We start from the raw sequence: 18,265 nt of genomic DNA, 5'->3' as shown, positions 1-18,265 counted from the left end.
TTCGACCGTGAATAGCTTAAATTCTGAAAGGATGTAAGCTCCAGCTTGATTTGAAAATTCTCATCTCAACGAGGTTAAGTCTCAATAGAGAAGCTTTGTTCTTCGTAAGGTCAACGGTACTAAAAGCTCGCGAAAGTTGGCGAAAGACGGTGCTCGAGAAGCTTCAGAACCAGGAAGCTTCAATTTAGAGATCTCGAGGTCGAAAGCTCCGAGGTCTAGAGAACCTTAAAGAGTGACAAATTAAACCCTCGAAAGAATCTTTAAACATTGGAAAACTCAAGATCGAAAGTACCGCAAAGTTTCGGCCGTGAATAGCTTAAATTCTGAAAGAATGAAAGTTCCAGCTTGATTTGAAAATTCTCAGCTTAACGAGGTTGAGTCTCAATAGAGAAGCTTTGTCCTTCATAAGGTCAACGGTACCGAAAGCTCGCGAAAGTTGACGAAAAACCGTAGTCAAGGAGCCCTCAAACCAGGAAGCTTCAATTTAGAGATCTCGAGGTCGAAAGCTCCGAGGTCTAGAGAACCTTAAAGAGTGACAAATTAAACCCTCGAAAGAATCTTTAAACCTTGGAAAGCTCAAGATCGAAGTACCGGAAAGTTTCGACCGTGAATAGCTTAAATTCTGAAAGAATGAAAGTTCCAGCTTGATTTGAAACTTCTCAGCTCAACGAGGTTAAGTCTCAATCGAGAAGCTTTGATCTTCGGAAGGTCAACGGTACCGAAAGCTCGCGAAAGTTGACGAAAAACCGTAGTCAAGGAGCCCTCAAACCAGGAAGCTTCAATTTAGAGATCTCGAGGTCGAAAGCTCCGAGGTCTAGAGAACCTTAAAGAGTGACAAATTAAACCCTCGAAAGAATCTTTAAACCTTGGAAAGCTCAAGATCGAAGTACCGCAAAGTTTCGACTGTGAATAGCTTAAATTCTGAAAGGATGCAAGCTCCAGCTTGATTTGAAAATTCTCATCTCAACGAGGTTAAGTCTCAATAGAGAAGCTTTGTTCTTCGTAAGGTCAACGGTACTAAAAGCTCGCGAAAGTTGGCGAAAGACGGTGCTCGAGAAGCTTCAGAACCAGGAAGCTTCAATTTAGAGATCTCGAGGTCGAAAGCTTCGAGGTCTAGAGAACCTTAAAGAGTGACAAATTAAACCCTCGAAAGAATCTTTAAACCTTGGAAAGCTGAAGATCGAAGTACCGGAAAGTTTCGACCGTGAATAGCTTAAATTCTGAAAGAATGAAAGTTCCAGCTTGATTTGAAAATTCTCAGCTCAACGAGGTTAAGTCTCAATCGAGAAGCTTTGATCTTCGGAAGGTCAACGGTACCGAAAGCTCGCGAAAGTTGACGAAAAACCGTAGTCAAGGAGCCCTCAAACCAGGAAGCTTCAATTTAGAGATCTCGAGGTCGAAAGCTCCGAGGTCTAGAGAACCTTAAAGAGTGACAAATTAAACCCTCGAAAGATCAATGTTGCAAACTCCGACACGGAAAGCTCGAGGGCTGAAGTTCGGACCTTGAGAGAGCAGGAAAAGACAAAGACTCGAAAAGCTCGAGGGTGAAAAGTCAAGCGTTAAAGCGCTCCGGGAAACTTTTCGCCCTGAGACGTTAAAAGGGGAAAACTTTGAACCTGGGAAGGTCAATGCTCAGAAGTTACACGCTGGAGCTCTGGATTACGACACTTGCAAAATTCTGAGTCCCTCTTTAGTTCGAGATTTGTTCTCTGGAAATATTTCAGACACTGAATTCAGCCCTACGATAAAGTAAACGCCCACGTAAGATTATTTAAAAACCCCAATGTGCTCGTGAACGTTACAAACAAAATAGGAATAAGCTGCTCAGATAGATATTCTGTTGGAACAGCGAGTAAGTTCCATAATGACGACAAAAACCGTTTTCAGACGACTTCGTGGAGGACCCTCGAATTATTTCATAATCGTAGCCCTCGGAGGGCAACTGTTAACGCGGAGATTATGCGCAGAAGGGCCACTCGAAGCCAGAGGTTAACGAGTCCCGTTGTTTTTTCGCAGGTAGGCCAAGATGGACGTCGAGGCTGCGCTCCTGGAGAACTCTCCGACACTCTCGACCATCTCGTCCGACTGCACGGACACTACGTACTCTGGCCCCGGGTCCCCCTACTCCCCGGAATCGCCGATCATCGTCAAGCCCTCCTACAAGAAGACCAAGGATGACGAGGTCACGCCTAGACCAACGCCCAGGCATCCACTGCCGCCCAGGAAGCCCAACTTCCGGATACGACCGCCCTACCTTATGATCTGTATCAGCATCCTCGAGGTGAGTCTCGCTAAACAGAGTTCTAAACGCGCGATTAAAACTAGTCCTCGATCAATTTGGGAGGCGAGCTGTCGTCGAATAGTTCGATGAATATTAGAAACGGCTGGGCAAACAGCAGCGAAACGGGGAATTCGCCCTCGTTAATTAACCACGCGACCGATTCGACGAGCAAATATAGTCGGGACGAGATAAATTGACCGCTCAAGGCCACAATTTCCACGCCAGAAAGCTCCGTACTGCAAGTGCTCCGGGAAATATTTTGTAATATCAATCAGTCGTTCTTTCTCTATATTCGAGATCGGCGAATTACCGTGGATCGTACTAGTGATTTTAGTTAAATTTAGGGAGAAACGAACAACGCGTGTGGGCGGGGCGTCGCGACGGAGAACAGAGCGGTGGGCGGAGCGACACCACGTGGTGGGGATAGGCTTTCGGTGGCCTTGAGCGGCCAATTAATTGCGTCCCGCTGCGAGAGACTGCACTCGTGGTCTGGACAGTCCTTCTTCTCCGTGTTTGTCAGTTTCTAATCGCCCTGAAATCAGCTATTCTTCATATTTCTTTAAAATTTTTACGAGTTGTAACATTAGAGCGATTTATGCCATTTTCGATGGTGTTATTCCCAGTAAAAAATCAGTGAAACCTGAAAAATTACGAAACGCGATATCAGCCGTGGCAGTCTCGGAAGATTAGGGGCCAAACGCCTGCTTGCGCCATCGGTAACGTTTCCTAGGAGGGAAATTGGCAACAACCGGTACACGTATTACCCGAAGACACGGGGTTTGAGCACGAAAGATTTCCCATTAGCCGAGCTAATGCATCGCGGGGGTGGCGGGACAAGGACAGAGCAGGCCGATGGGAATCTCTCTCAATTATACGCACGAGTTCACGGACGAACATCGTACCGGTATTTCAAGAAACTCCCGCTCGAGAAGAACTCTCGGGTGAAAAACAGAAAAAAACAAAAAAAAGAACGAAACGTGAGGTCCCCCGAACGCGTGAATCCGCCTTCCCACGCTCGATAATAATTCCAGGAGAGCTTGTTCGAGCGTTTCCCGAAGCTCGTCGGCGCGGGAAGCGTGCAACGGTCCCCTGTTAAAGCTGCGAAGTTAAATGCACCCTTCTTTCCCGCAGTTTCGCGCAATAAAACAGAAGTTAACGCCAGCGGGGAGTTAATGAAACGCCCGAGATTGCGGAGAGAGTCCGGACCGACCAGGATTGCCGTTGGTCCTGGCTCGAAATCGAATTCCGTTAGTTCATGGGTACAATAATCGGTCGAGATCCGCGATAAAACGACGGGGATCGCGTTCGCGTGTTCGTTTCACACGCTCTCTTACGCTTTAAACCGGAAATCTCCAAGTTGCTTCGAAACAACTCTCGAAACTGTCCTATCGTATTTATTTTCTGCAGTTAAAGTCGAGTCAAATTATGTATACTTCGAAATATTGCACTCCGGGACAAAAGGATAGCACAGATTAAGATTTCCATAATACTAATCTATTTTTGCATTGCAACCGAAATTTCTCCCTGCACATTATTTCAGAATAGGTTTATTAACAGACTTAAGTAAAATCAAATTTAACTTTATCTACCCGTCTAATTTTATTTAAAGGAAATTGTACTTTTGCCAAAATCTAGTGGGACAAAATGATAGCACATGTTAATATTAAAATATTAACAAATTTATGAACGATATTTTGTATTTAGTATTTTGTTGCACCTCCTGTAGAGTTAATGACGGTAAGCGTACTATTGGGTAAGGATTTATTCAGTTTTTTAATACTTTTCTGTGTTAAGTTTTCCCACTTCTCCTGAATACACTGTTTTAACACTAGATTTACGGGCATTGATCGCACATATATTTATCGATACCTTTCATGTTGACGATTACCTTAAAATACGATTTTTCTTTTAATTAGAATGTATATTTATGCAATTGCATCAATCAAATTAAACATAAATTGTTAAAAAATAATATTTACGCGTTCTGCAATTTTTAATATGGAGTTTGACATCCGTCAAATTGACGTCTTCCGTAAATCTAGTGTTAAATTCACAACAGTTTTAAATTGCCTACCATTCTTATACATATACTGCCCTGGCAAGATTCCCCCAAGAATTTTCAATAATATTGAGGTCGGTAGATCTTGATGGCCAGTCTAGAATTTGAATCTTTTTTGAGAAAAAGTATGCCTTCGCTACTTTTGCGCTATGAACAAATATTTTGTGCTATTCAATTTTCCACTAATAAAGTTTACGTCCATTTTCCCATAATAGCCAATACCAGACCAAATGATTCCTTAAATCGTGACAATAATAATTCAAGCCATCAGGACCATCTCATTTCGTCCATAAATATGACCTTTCGCCATTTTTTCCTCATATGTATATGTTTCTCTGCAAATCGCAGACGATTAGTTTTATGTTGCTTATTCAACCCACTTATTTCCCATAATTTTCTGGATCTTTTAATAAATTCTGTTTGTAACTTTCGATATTTGGGCCACTGAATATTACTCATCCTTTAATTTCAGCATGGTCTGTATTTCATTACCTCTGAGTTTCTTTCCTCGGCCCATTTTTATTAATATATTGCTCCTTCTAACAAAAATTAATTACAGAGTGTTACTACACACTTCAATAATCATGATTCACGTTCGACCTTTGTTACTCCGTAGCTCATATGCAACTGAAAAACGTAGATTTTGTGCTTGTGCTATCATTTTGTTCCGCTTGCATACCACAATATTTACGTTTTCATTAGCAGAATTCTGTCGAAGTGAATATTGTTGATGATATTCAGTATGCCATACGTACAGGCATGCCCAAGGCTAGTAATAACATAAAATGTGTATTTCAACCAGTTTTTAATACAAAACTATAAAAAATGTAACATGTGCTATCCTTTTGTCCCAGAATGTAGACAGTCTCTGTAGAGAAGAATTCTAAAAGCACGAAACTAAAAATTGTACGTTTGTAAAATTTGCAATTTCATTTATATCGTCTTGTGCGATAAACGCGAGGCTGTTAGGAATATTTGTGATCGATTTTGTCGAATAATCGAGGCTCGTATAAGTCATATTGTCGATTTAGTTTTTAATCAATACGATGCCTTTGAAAAAATTCACGAAACGCGCTCAGTTTTGTTCGTCGTTGTAATTGAACGCCATTCCTCGAATTCTGTCGAAGTTATCGACTCCGATAGAGCGAGATTTCAATAGCGAATTTTTGCCCCTGGGTGAAATGAAAGCAAGACCCCGGAGCCTTTTGGCAGTTTCCATTTCAAGGAACGCTAATCGCAGTCTGTACTCTGCCCCGTCCAGTTTCGCGCGATGGAACGAACGATAATGTTTCGAAAGGGCGGGGGCGGGTTTAATGAAACGCTGAGATAGCGGAAACGGCGATATCCGGTTACGCGGCTTCTCGCCGAAAGGTCGACTTTCCCCGTCTGCGTCGTAATAATCGGTCGAGTTCTTCCCTAATATCGCCAGAGATAGGATAACGGACTCGATAAATCACGAGCAAACGCGCCGTCGTAAATATGGCTCGTTAGAGGATTCGCTGATAAATCGCGGTTAAGTTTCCACGACGAACGATTTTTAAATAGAATAAAATTCCCCAATTGCCGCCGTTTATTTTCTCTATTCGTTGGAATTCGATCACTTCGGGACTTTCCGTGACTTTGATAGCTATTCTGAACTCATAGAATACTAGCTTCGATCCAGATAATTAACCATAGCGGACAGTAGCGGTGTTTAATTTTGCAGATATCGAAATTAATTGGAACGTGGTAGTATCGGGCTTTTACTTTGGCCTGTCGCCTTTTAATGGAAATTGACGCGTCCGGGAAGTGAGAAGCGTTTCGAAATCGCGAAAGATCGTGGCTTGGCTCGCGAGGTCAGCTCTTTCGGAGATAATAATTGCTTCGAAGTTGCGGGAGTCGTTATGGCACTTGCAAAATTCTGAGTCCCTCTTTAGTTCGAGATTTGTTCTCTGGAAATATTTCAGACACTGAATTCAGCCCCACGACAAAGTAAACGCCCACGTGAGATTGTTTAAAAGCTCCAATGTGCTCGTGAACGTTACAAACAAAATAGGAATAAGCTGCTCAGAGTTAGTTAGTAAGTTTCCACGACGAACGATTTTTAAATAGAATAAAACACCCCAATTGCCGCCGCTTATTTTCTCTATTCGTTGGAATTCGATCACTTCGGGACTTTCCGTGACTTTGATAGCTATTCTGAACTCATAGAATACCAGCTTCGATCCAGATAATTAACCATAGCGGACAGTAGCGGTGTTTAATTTTGCAGATATCGAAATTAATTGGAACGTGGTAGTATCGGGCTTTTACTTTGGCCTGTCGCCTTTTAATGGAAATTGACGCGTCGGGGAAGTGAGAAGCGTTTCGAAATCGCGAAAGATCGTGGCTTGGCTCACGAGGTCAGCTCTTTCGGAGATAATAATTGCTTCGAAGTTGCGGGAGTCGTTATGGCACTTGCAAAATTCTGAGTCCCTCTTTAGTTCGAGATTTGTTCTCTGGAAATATTTCAGACACTGAATTCAGCCCCACGACAAAGTAAACGCCCACGTGAGATTGTTTAAAAGCTCCAATGTGCTCGTGAACGTTACAAACAAAATAGGAATAAGCTGCTCAGAGTTAGTTAGTAAGTTTCCACGACGAATGATTTTTGAATAGAATAAAACTTCCCCAATTGCCGCCGCTTATTTTCTCTATTCGATGGAATTCGATCACTTCGGGACTTTCCGTGACTTTGATAGCTATTCTGAACTCATAGAATACTAGCTTCGATCCAGATAATTAACCATAGCGGACAGTAGCGGTGTTTAATTTTGCAGATATCGAAATTAATTGGAACGTGGTAGTATCGGGCTTTTACTTTGGCCTGTCGCCTTTTAATGGAAATTGACGCGTCCGGGAAGTGAGAAGCGTTTCGAAATCGCGAAAGATCGTGGCTTGGCTCGCGAGGTCAGCTCTTTCGGAGATAATAATTGCTTCGAAGTTGCGGGAGTCGTTATGGCTGGGCCGCGCCACCGAAGAATGCGTCCAATCTAGAACGGTTGAACTTAAAATTGCTGGAAAATGTAACAGGGATAGTAAAACGACAATGAACGTTCCCGGGGCTAATGAAACGTCGAGATACGCCAGAACGATACCGCAACCGCCGCGGACGACTCCCGGGTACCTCGATCCTGCCTCCTTATAATGATCCCCGGGCGTCGTCCATCCTTCCTACGATCTCCACTTGTCTTCGATCGAAACACCACCACGTTTTGTACAAAATGAACGCTCAAATAATTACACAAAACAATACAAGTGTGACAATAAATCGAGAATTCGTGGGGAGACCGACTCTAGTCTGACCATAGCTCGATATTTCCACTTGAGTCGGCGTTCCCAATCCATTAATCTTCCTTTCTGATATTTCTAAACTACCAATGATATAAATTTTGTCATTTAAAGATCTAGAATACTACAAATTTGCAACATAATTTAATACAATTAAACGAATAAAGTAAAAAGAAATTTACTGCTACGTAAAATATGTTAACCGTGTACAGAGTATATTTTACACGAAGAGAGTATCGATGAACGATCGATCGACGCTTGTTCCACGGCTTTTTGGCGAAAGAGGAACGAGAGAGGAGAGCGTGGGAGGGGGTGTGACGCGAAGAGAATATGGAAATTCTTTATTGCCGGTCGTGGCCCGAATTTTCGAGGGTCCCGACGTTTCCCAAGACTACAAACACGACAGGGCATTAAGCGGTAGAGCGAGACTGAAACCTCGCAAGGGTCGTAAAAGCCGTGACGTAAAAATGGATGGCCCCGAAACGCCGCCCCCGCAGCCCAAAAGTGCCGTGTATCCGCGGCGAGCGGATGATTTACAGAGAGAAAGCTCGTGGTCGGGGCGTGAACATAGCGTGAAACGTAAAAAGAGGATATCAGAAAAAGATCGCGTGAAAAGATACAGGAATTCGCGCGATTTGTGGCCCACGCTGTCGAGGTTTCTTTCCGTCGTAACTATTCGACCAAATACACCAGTTACAACAAGCTTGTGTTATAATAAAAAAACAAGGTGACTCCTCGTGGAAAAATACATCGAGAATGTAGAGTGTTTTAATTTTCTAAACGCTCCGAGACGCGTCTGACCATTTCGTGGTATTTCTACTTGCATTATCGTTTTCTAAACCTGAACCGATATGATATCGTGTTTTCTATAAACGATGCTATAAAGTGGTTAGAATCAGATACTTCTAAGTAATTAGAACCGATTGAAGCCAGCCAGTATCGCCGTGAACGTTTAAAACCGTCGACGCAAGTAGAAACATCGAAGAATGGTCAGGCACGCCAGTCACGTACCGAACGATTTAAAAATCAATTTCCTCGGGAACAAAAGGTCGTATCAAAAAATTTCATTCGATATTTTCCATTCATTTTTCCACAAGGTATCATTCTCCATTCGGTTGCATTACGAATTCATCTCCATCCTGTATATACAGTAATATAAACTCGCGATCGACCAGACGGATTAAAATTACTTTCTCCAATAAAATTAACACGTACGAATAAAATTGGTTCCAGTCTTTCAAGGATTTAACAGACGTTCCAACCAATGTCCTGATTTAATTAAAAACCCTTCGATTATTACTATTACTAACACACCATCGAGTGACTCGATGGTTTCCGTATATTTAGCGTCAAGATCCTCGCCTTTTGATCTAATTAAGAAATCTTCTGTCGGTTCTTTAACACGATTTGTCTGGAAAATTTGATATCACTCGCCGCTTAATCGGATTTCGAATTTTATCGCGAACGCAATCGACGCCCGATTCAGTTTAACCCGCAGAATTTAATACACCGAAGCGTTTAACTAACTTTAACCGAGCCGTTCGGATCAGACACGGTCAAACTCGATTTAACAAAATTTCGTCTCGTCTGGCCAGGCGGGAAAGTCCCGTCGTCGCGTATGTTTCCGAGTTCAAGAATTATTTCCACCGTAGATATTGCTTTTCCCAGCCGTCGATCGCTTTCGAACGAATATTTGCGACTCCAGAATATTTGACCAAGTCCTATCGAACAAGTTTTATCGCACGATCGTTCTGGCTGGTATTTATTCTCAATCGACCAATTAGATACGCCGTTGTTTGTCGATAATTTCGTTTGCCTCGTAGCCCGTTTCGATGAAAATAAATTGCTGAGCATGGATATCTTATTCGAACCATTTAAACCAACCCAGAACTTCTATTTTTGTTCAATGAATTATTATATAAATATACGAGATATTTATGGGCGACTGGGATTGAAAAGATCTTGCAAAAAATTCATACGAGTAGTAATCAAATCCCCCGTCGAGCTATCGTTGAATATAAAATTGAAGAAAATTATTTTATCGCGCTTTTAATAACTTCTATTCTGGTTATAGAGAGGAAGTCGTTGTTCGTTCGAGTGATTTGAAAGTAGAAATAGCCTGAAAGTATCGATTAAGAACAATTAATAACGAATAATAGCAAGCCTTTTCGTGTCGTCGATTATCGTTCGTATCAATCCGAAGCGCGTTCACACCTTTCGTTGTTTAAAAGCTGATAATTACTGTGGTTTATTCGGCGTTTAAATAAGGCAATTTTGATTAATTACCATTCTGTCAGTAGAATTTCCGTTAATTATTGGCTAGATTGTTTGTCGATAACAGCGCAGTTTGAATTTTCGCGTCGTTTTACCCAGCGAAACGGGCCGCTTAACCTGTACGTATACATTTATTCTGTTTGCAGAATAATTCTGAATAATTCTAACGGAAAAAAAACACCACGCGTTTCTCTACAAATTTGGGTTACGGTTAGCTCTGTAAATAATTGAACAGATTTCTGTAATTTCCTCTCTAATTTAATAATATTACATTAACGGCGTGCATTAAACGAACGGGAATTAATAAAGGACTACATTAATCCCCATAATAATAATGATGTATGTTTGCTAGAGATTTATCGAATGCACCGTGGAATTTTTGAAAATCTTCCGAAATTTTGATAAAATTATTTCGTACAACAACAACCCCAGGAAATTTATTCTCACCTAAAAGTAAAAGTTAAATAAAAAATTCGCGATAATGCTGTGAAATAAAGATTACTTATTCGGCCCTTTCCCTCGTTAGTTCTTTCGTTTGCGATTCGACAGGCTGCGTAAGTCGGTAGATTGAAAGGTATTCTCGATGACGACAGATAGCCGTCCACTGTTTGGGGGATGAAGCGACCTTGCGCAGGTGGTTGGTCTACGATCCGCGTCAGAGGGTCCAGGGATGGAGGTTCGCCTCGTACATGCTCCTGCACTGGAATGCACTTCACCTTGCACTCAACGTGGTCATCCAGTTGGTGCTGGCCACTCCGCTCGAGGTGAGTTAATCAGACTAATTGCTAGGGCTATCGCGGGGAGCCACCCTTTTTCCACTCGCGAGCAAAGCGAATCTTTCGGTGGGGACGTTCCATCGATTTCGTACGCTGAGTGGCTCGAATCGACCGGAAACCGCCCGAGACATCAAACGCTCGAAACGAGGGTCAATTTTTGGGGGATTGAAACGTCGTGTCCGGCATAATTGACGATTCAAAGATTCAGGAACAACGCTACGTCGAAAGTGTCCTATTCCTTCGACGCAATCTTATCGGGTTAAGAGTCGATAGTTAGTTTATGAGAGAGAATGAAAGCAAATGGCCAAGCGTCGAAACGCGGGGAACGCGATGTTCGCAGGTGGAGCAGGGTCGAATAGGGGTGGCGACGATCTACCTGGGTGGAGGCGTCTGCGGTGCTCTGGGAGCATCCCTTCTGCAGCCGAGTCTGTTCCTGATGGGCGCCTCTGCAGGTGTTTACGCGTTGCTCACCAGCCATCTCGCGCATCTTTACTTGGTAAGTCCAAGAAAAAGTTCGATCCATCGACGCCGGAGTTCCAATTCCTCGCGACCGTTCGCCGGAGGAAAAACTCGATGGGACACGCTCGACGGAGTTCCCTCTTCGTGCTTCCGCCCTTTCTTTTCGTTAAATCTCATTAAATCGGGGAATAATAAATTTCAACGGTCCGGTATTCGTCGAAGCGATCCGGGGACACGGAGGGGAACGGAGGGGGTTGAAAAACAACGAACTTCCGAGGGATTAACGGAGATCGCGGGGCTCTTGAATCTGGTTTGGCTTCGTCGCGATTGTTTCTGGATGTGTTTTCCATTCCGAAGTTACTGCGTTCAGTGCAGTTTTATCGAAGTTACGCTTTGTGGGATCGTTTCTTGTCGTCCGGGAATCGACGCCGGAGGAAACTTCGCCAACGGGGGGAATTTGTTTCGCGGTAACTACGAACTTAACCCTCCCTGGAATATGCCGGGCGCAGTAACATTGTAAAACCGGGGAAATTGTTTTTACAGATCCCTGGTTCCGCTTGGATTCTCTTAGGGAGAAATTCGCGATTCGGTTAATAACAGTACCGGTGGCGTGCAAAAGTTTCCGGACAATTATTTGTTTAGTGACTCTGCAGACCAGCGGTTCTCAAACTATTTTCTCGTGAACCGTAAACCTACCTACATATGAAGTGATAAAAACGAGGAATTGGACCATTTTTATGGGGTTTTTGTAATTTTACCGGGTTAAGAAACAACTTTTCGAATATTGTTAGAATCTCTACATATTCTACACTAAAATACGCGTTGTTTGCCTTTTCAAACATTAAAATCGTCCAATCCGTTCAGAAGTTACGAGTTTTTAAACATACGTATGAAATTTCAGTGAAACATAGCAACGTATGATCAGACATTACATTTTCGGTAAGGAATTTTTTTCTCGAAAGTGCGGAGGATATCGGGAGTATGTCTGTTCACCAAAAATGATTGTAATCGACCCCCGCAACTAAAAATAATTTTTTTTGGAACAATATCAAATTTTTTTTTTCACCGAAGAATTTGTCCACCTATTGAAGTTTTTTCTCAAAATTGCGTAGGATTTCGGGGGTATGTGGAATGACCAAAAATGATTATAATTGACCCTTGTAACCGAAAATAATTTTTTTAGAACGATTTGAAAAAATTGTTTTTCGTCGAAAAATTTAGGCACCTACCCCCTGTCGAATTTTCTTAAAAATTCGTTTTTCATTTTTAGTAATTTCGTTTGACGTTCGACAGAAAAGTTGTCTAATACTTTTTTGTAGGTACCCATGAGCTCTACTTCAGAAAAAAGTTTCATTCAAATATATTCACAATTGTAGGAGTTATGGCTGTTTGAAAATTGGATCATTTTTATGAGGTTTTTCTCATTTTGCGAGGTCAGAGACCAACTTTTCGATTATTTTTGCGATTTGTACATATTCTCCATCAAAATACGCGTAGTTTGCTTTTTTAAACATTAAAATCGTCCAATCCGTTCAGAAGTAATGACGTTTTAAAGATTCGCATAAAAATTCGGGCAGATATTTCTGGCCAGAAATTATATTTTCGGTAAGGAATTTTTTTCTCGAAACTGAGTAGGATTTCGAAGGTATATGTAATGACCAAAAATGCTTGCAATTGATCCCTGCAACCGAAAATAATTTTTCCAGAAGGATTTGAAATTTTTTTTTTTCGTCGAAAAATTTAGGCACCTACCCCCTGTCGAATTTTCTTAAAAATTCGTTTTTCATTTTTAGTAATTTCGTTTGACGTTCTACAGAAAAGTTGTATAATACTTTTTTGTAGGTACCCATGAGCTCTACTTAAAAAAAAAGTTTCATTGAAATATATTCACAATTGTAGGAGTTATGGCTGTTTGAAAATTGGACCATTTTTATAAGGTTTTTCTAACTTTACTGGGTCAAGGAATAACATTTCCAATATTTTTATAATTTGTACATATTCTACACGAAAATACGCGTTGTTTGCTTTTTTAAACTTGAAAATCGTCCAATTCGTTCAAAAGTTATGGTGTTTTAAAGACACGCATGAAATTTCGGTATGCGATTTTTGGCCTCACATTAGATTTTCGGTAATGAATTTTTTTCTCGAAAGCCCGTAGGATTTCGGGGGTATGTCTATTCACAAAAAATAATTGCAATCGACTCCCACAGCTAAAAATAATTTTTTCAGAACGATTTGAAATTTTTGTTTTTTGCCGAAAAATATAGGCACCTACCCCCTGTCGATTTTTCTTAAAAATTCCTTTTTCATATTTAGTAATTTTGTTTGACGCCCTACAGAAAAGTTGTCTAATACTTTTTTGTAGGTACCCATGAGCTCTACTTCAGAAAAAAGTTTCATTCAAATATATTCACAATTGTAGGAGTTATGGCTGTTTGAAAATTGGATCATTTTTATGAGGTTTTTCTCATTTTGCGAGGTCAGAGACCAACTTTTCGATTATTTTTGCGATTTGTACATATTCTCCACCAAAATACGCGTAGTTTGCTTTTTTAAACATTAAAATCGTCCAATCCGTTCAGAAGTTATGACGTTTTAAAGATTCGCATGAAAATTCGGGCAGACATTTTAGTCCTCAGATTATATTTTCGGTAAGGAATTTTTTTCTCGAAACTGAGTAGGATTTCGGGGGTATGTATGTTGACCAAAAATGCTTACAATTGACCCCTGCAACTGAAAATAATTTTTTCAGAACGATTTGAAAAAATTTTTTTTCCCCGAAAAATTTCTCCACCTACATTCTGTCGATTTTTCTTAAAAAATTTGTATTTGATGTTGAGTCTTTTTGGTATCGATGTCGTGCTGGTTGCATGCGGCTGTGGCTTCCTTGTTGCATGTATGCATTAAGTTTTATCTATCGAATGCAATGGCGTACACGTTTTAAACATTGTAAACAAACGCCCGTGGACCTTTTGCAACCCTTTGGACATCGCATCTCGTGCAAAATGACCACACAGTGGTCTTTGTTTTGTTGCAGTGTCACGGGGAGCTACGTTACGCCAGCTGGCGTCTGGCTGCCGTGTTGTTGTTGGCCAGCGCGGACGTGGCGTCGCTTCCGGTTCCGGCGTTGCTCGGTTGCGGAAGGGTCGGTTGGGCGGCGCACGTGGCCGGGGCCCTCGCGGGGCCCCTTCTGGGCCTGGCGGTGTTCCCGAATCAGAGCAAGAAGGACGCCAGGGGACGCAGATTCGTTAGGTTCGTGCGCCTGTTGTCGGCTATCAGCGTGATGCTGCTGGCGGTGGGCGCCATCTTCGGCAACATCTACCTGATCGCTCTGCCCCAGCTCAGAAAGCCATCCTGACAGAGGATCGAGCTGCTCGTCAAGTTCTGCAGGCGGTCCTTCCTCATCATCAAGATCCGGGAGGCCGCCGAGAGCGTTTTCGAGTAGAACCACCCCTGGAAATCTTTACGGAATAGGAATTCTTGGGGGGAAAAATAATTAGAAATTGTGATTACCGAGAGATAGAGTCGCGAGAGACTGAAGGAATTTTGGAATCGATTGGAATTTCGAAACGATCGAGCGTTGGTCTGGACGTTCAAAGTGATGCGATCGAGTATTGTTATTGGCCCGCTGTAAGCGACGGTGAAATTAAAAAGCTTGATAAATTATCGCGTTGGGCGAACGCGATTAACAAACTGTTGGATAATTCTCAACGTCCACGAGGATCGGTGGACCGTGGACTTGGGGGCGTCGAGGGAACTCGTTTCCCGATTATTGATACTTGGTCCCCGCCGGAAGCCGGGAGAAGAAAATAGGACGCTGGATAATGGAAAGACGGATGAAGGAGATCACCGGAAATTCCGCGGAACTTAACCAAAGACAACCAGCTGCCAAAGTACACTCGGTTTAATCGGGGTCCGGGTCGATCGGTATCGACAGGAAGGATCGAAAATCCTTGGAGGAATCCTCCGTGCTGTTAATCAAACTCTGGCGGAAACCAGCCGCGCGGGTTTCTTCGTGAAATTTACGGACGGTCGTGGCCGTCTCTAATTGTAAGATTAGAAGATTGTTGCGCGGCGACCGTTTTTTCCCCCCGGCGGAAACGCTGACGAATCGCCGGTTTCCGGAACAAATGGACGCCTCTGTACTATAAATCGCCTAACCAGGACTCTTCGGTGTAATCGAGTATTTAACGCTAAGACGCTTCCAAGCTGGAGGATCGACGTAACCCGGTTTCCGTGGATCGAACGAGTCCAAGACGAGTTAGACTTAATGAAGATGTTGTTGGTGCCGTTCAAAGTTCACAGCTTTGCCAAGTGATCGCTAAGTTTTTGTTTGGAAACGACGTTAGAGTGATCGAAACCGATTCGACGCGGAGCAAGAACTACGGTGAACGTTGACGACGAGTGTACAATCGACTATCAGTAAGCTACGAATCCGTTGATTGGTAAAGTATCGGTAGATCGTTGTTTTTTTTTTCCTGCGTGCAGATCGATTCATGGAGAAATTATCACGATGTCCGTTCCGGAGTTTAATTTTAGACGCCTTAGGTATCGAATTGTTGCACGGGAGGCGAACGAGGACAATAATTTCTAACTGGTCCTTTGATTGGTAAGAGTACTTTGAAGCAAACGTTTCACTTCTAATTTCTGGTGATCTTCAAACGTTGATTCTAGTCAAAATTTATATCGAAGTATACAGGCTGGTTCACGCAACTTGTGCAGCTCCATAATTTCCAAAATATACGTGTCGCACGAAAAAATTTAGTGTACAAAAGTTACATGGTTTAAAGGTGTAAATTACGTAGTGCGTTTATTTTTTTTTATAGGTGGAGGTATTTCGGAGATTTGAAAGTCAACTTTGTTTTTATAAATAGAATACTATATTTTTGATATCAAAATATAGAAGAATATCGAATTCAATAGCAAGTAATTTTACTATCAAATTAGAAACTCAACCTTATCACAGATTTCTATAGAACAGTGAAAATTATCAAGAAATAGAGTGAAATTACTAATTAGTTATTATTTATTGAGGTCGATTGTAGATCGAGAGTGCTACGTAGTCGATCGGTTAGTATATCTTACGACACGTGAGAGAGATGCATTGAAATACAGTTTAGTATAAAAAAGGTCATCTCGTGCAAACTATTTCTTGCCATGTACCTCATCGACATTATTATTTATTATTATTACTCCTTATTATTTGATATTACGTGAAGAAAATTGTCAAGAAATGAAATGAAATTGCTCGTTAGCTATTAGGTTTAGGGCTAATAAAGATCAATACTTTTTTACTCAGAATTCGATATTTTTCCATATTTTGATACAAAAAAAATAGTATTCTATTCAAAAAACCAAACTTGACCATCAAATCTCCGAAGCGCCTCCACCTATAAAAGAAGTAAATCCACTATACAGGGTGTTCGGCCACCCCTGGGAAAAATTTTAATGGGGCATTCTAAAGACCAAAATGAGACGAAAATCAAGAATACCAATTTGTTAATGAAGGCTTTGTTAAAAAGTTATTAACGTTTAAGTTCCGTCCGTATTGAATTTTTTTCTCGAAAATGCACAGGATTTCGGGGGTATGTCTATTCACCAAAAATGATTGCAATTGACCCCCACAGCTAACAATATTTTTTTCAAAACGATTTGAAATATTTTAGTTTCGTCGAAAAATTTCACACCTTCTCGAATTTTTTTTCTCGAAAATGGATAAGATTTCGAAGGTATGTGTATTCACTAAAAATGATTATAATTGACCCCCGCAAACGAAAATAATTTTTTCAGAACGATTTGAAATTTTTTTTTTTCATCGAAAAATATAGACACCTACTCCCTGTCGATTTTTCTTAAAAATTCCTTCCTCATTTTTAGTAATTTTGTTTGACGCCCTACAGAAAAATTGTCTAACACTTTTTTGTAGGTACCCATGAGCTCTACTTCAGAAAAAAGTTTCATTGAAATATATTCACAATTGTAGGATTTATGGTTGTTTGAAAATTGGACCAGTTTTATTGGGTTTTTCTCATTTCACGGTGTCAAGGAACAACTTTTCGGATATTTTTGCGATTTGTACATATTCTCCATCAAAATACGCGTAGTTTGCTTTTTTAAACATGAAAATTGTCCAATCCGTTCAGAAGTTATGACGTTTTAAAGATTCCCATGAAAATTCGGGCAGACATTTCTGGCCAGAAATTATATTTTCGGTAAGGAATTTTTTTCTCGAAACTGAGCAGGATTTCGGGGGTATGTCTCTTCACCAAAAATTATTGTATTTGACCCCCGCAACTGAAAATAATTTTTTTAGAACGATTCGAAAATTTTTTTTTTCGTTGAAAAATTTAGGCACCTACTCCCTGTCGATTTTTCTTAAAAATTCGTTTTTCATTTTTAGTAATTTTGTTTGACGCCCTACAGAAAAATTGTCTAACACTTTTTTGTAGGTACCCATGAGCTCTACTTCAGAAAAAAGTTTCATTGAAATATATTCACAATTGTAGGATTTATGGTTGTTTGAAAATTGGACCAGTTTTATTGGGTTTTTCTCATTTCACGGTGTCAAGGAACAACTTTTCGGATATTTTTGCGATTTGTACATATTCTCCATCAAAATACGCGTAGTTTGCTTTTTTAAACATGAAAATTGTCCAATCCGTTCAGAAGGTATGACGTTTTAAAGATTCGCATGAAAATTCGGGCAGACATTTCAGCCCTCAGATTATATTTTCGGTAAGGAATTTTTTTCTCGAAATTGAGTAGGATTTTGGGGGTATGTCTGTTGACCAAAAATGCTTGCAATTGACTCCTGCAACTAAAAATAATTTTTCCAAGACGATTCGAAAGTCTTTTTTTTCACCGAAACTTTCAGCACTTACTCGAAATTTTTTTCGAAAATGCGCAGGATTTCGAGGGTATGTCTATTCACCAAAAATGACTGTAATTGACCCCCGCAACCAAAAATAATTTTTCCAGAACGATTTTAAATTTTTTTTTGTCCATCGAAAAATTTCACACCTTCTCGAATTTTTTTCTCGAAAGTGAGTAGGATTTCGGGGGTATGTTTATTGACCAAAAATGATTATAATTGGTCCCTGCAATCAA

At 41.0% G+C, this 18,265-nt stretch overlaps 1 protein-coding gene across 3 annotated transcripts in view; it reads left to right on the top strand.

Moving 5' to 3' along the window:
* Rho-6 (serine protease rhomboid 6) overlaps positions 1–17,248 on the top strand; it is a 163,620-nt gene extending 146,372 nt beyond the window's left edge. For all 3 annotated transcript variants that reach the window (XM_076770775.1, XM_076770774.1, XM_076770773.1), the window contains exons 2-5: positions 2,017–2,281; positions 10,517–10,687; positions 11,040–11,195; positions 14,196–17,248. In XM_076770775.1, the coding sequence (XP_076626890.1) occupies positions 2,027–2,281; positions 10,517–10,687; positions 11,040–11,195; positions 14,196–14,516 (903 nt within the window). In that variant the 5' untranslated portion in view covers positions 2,017–2,026 and the 3' untranslated portion in view covers positions 14,517–17,248. The remainder of the gene's footprint in view (positions 1–2,016; positions 2,282–10,516; positions 10,688–11,039; positions 11,196–14,195) is intronic.
* Positions 17,249–18,265: the final 1,017 nt, after the last annotated feature.

This window comes from Colletes latitarsis, chromosome 8, assembly GCF_051014445.1.
Source record: "Colletes latitarsis isolate SP2378_abdomen chromosome 8, iyColLati1, whole genome shotgun sequence".
Lineage (NCBI taxonomy): Eukaryota > Metazoa > Arthropoda > Insecta > Hymenoptera > Colletidae > Colletes > Colletes latitarsis.
Note: the sequence above shows the minus strand (reverse complement) of the source record. Positions and strands in the feature narration are given on the sequence as shown.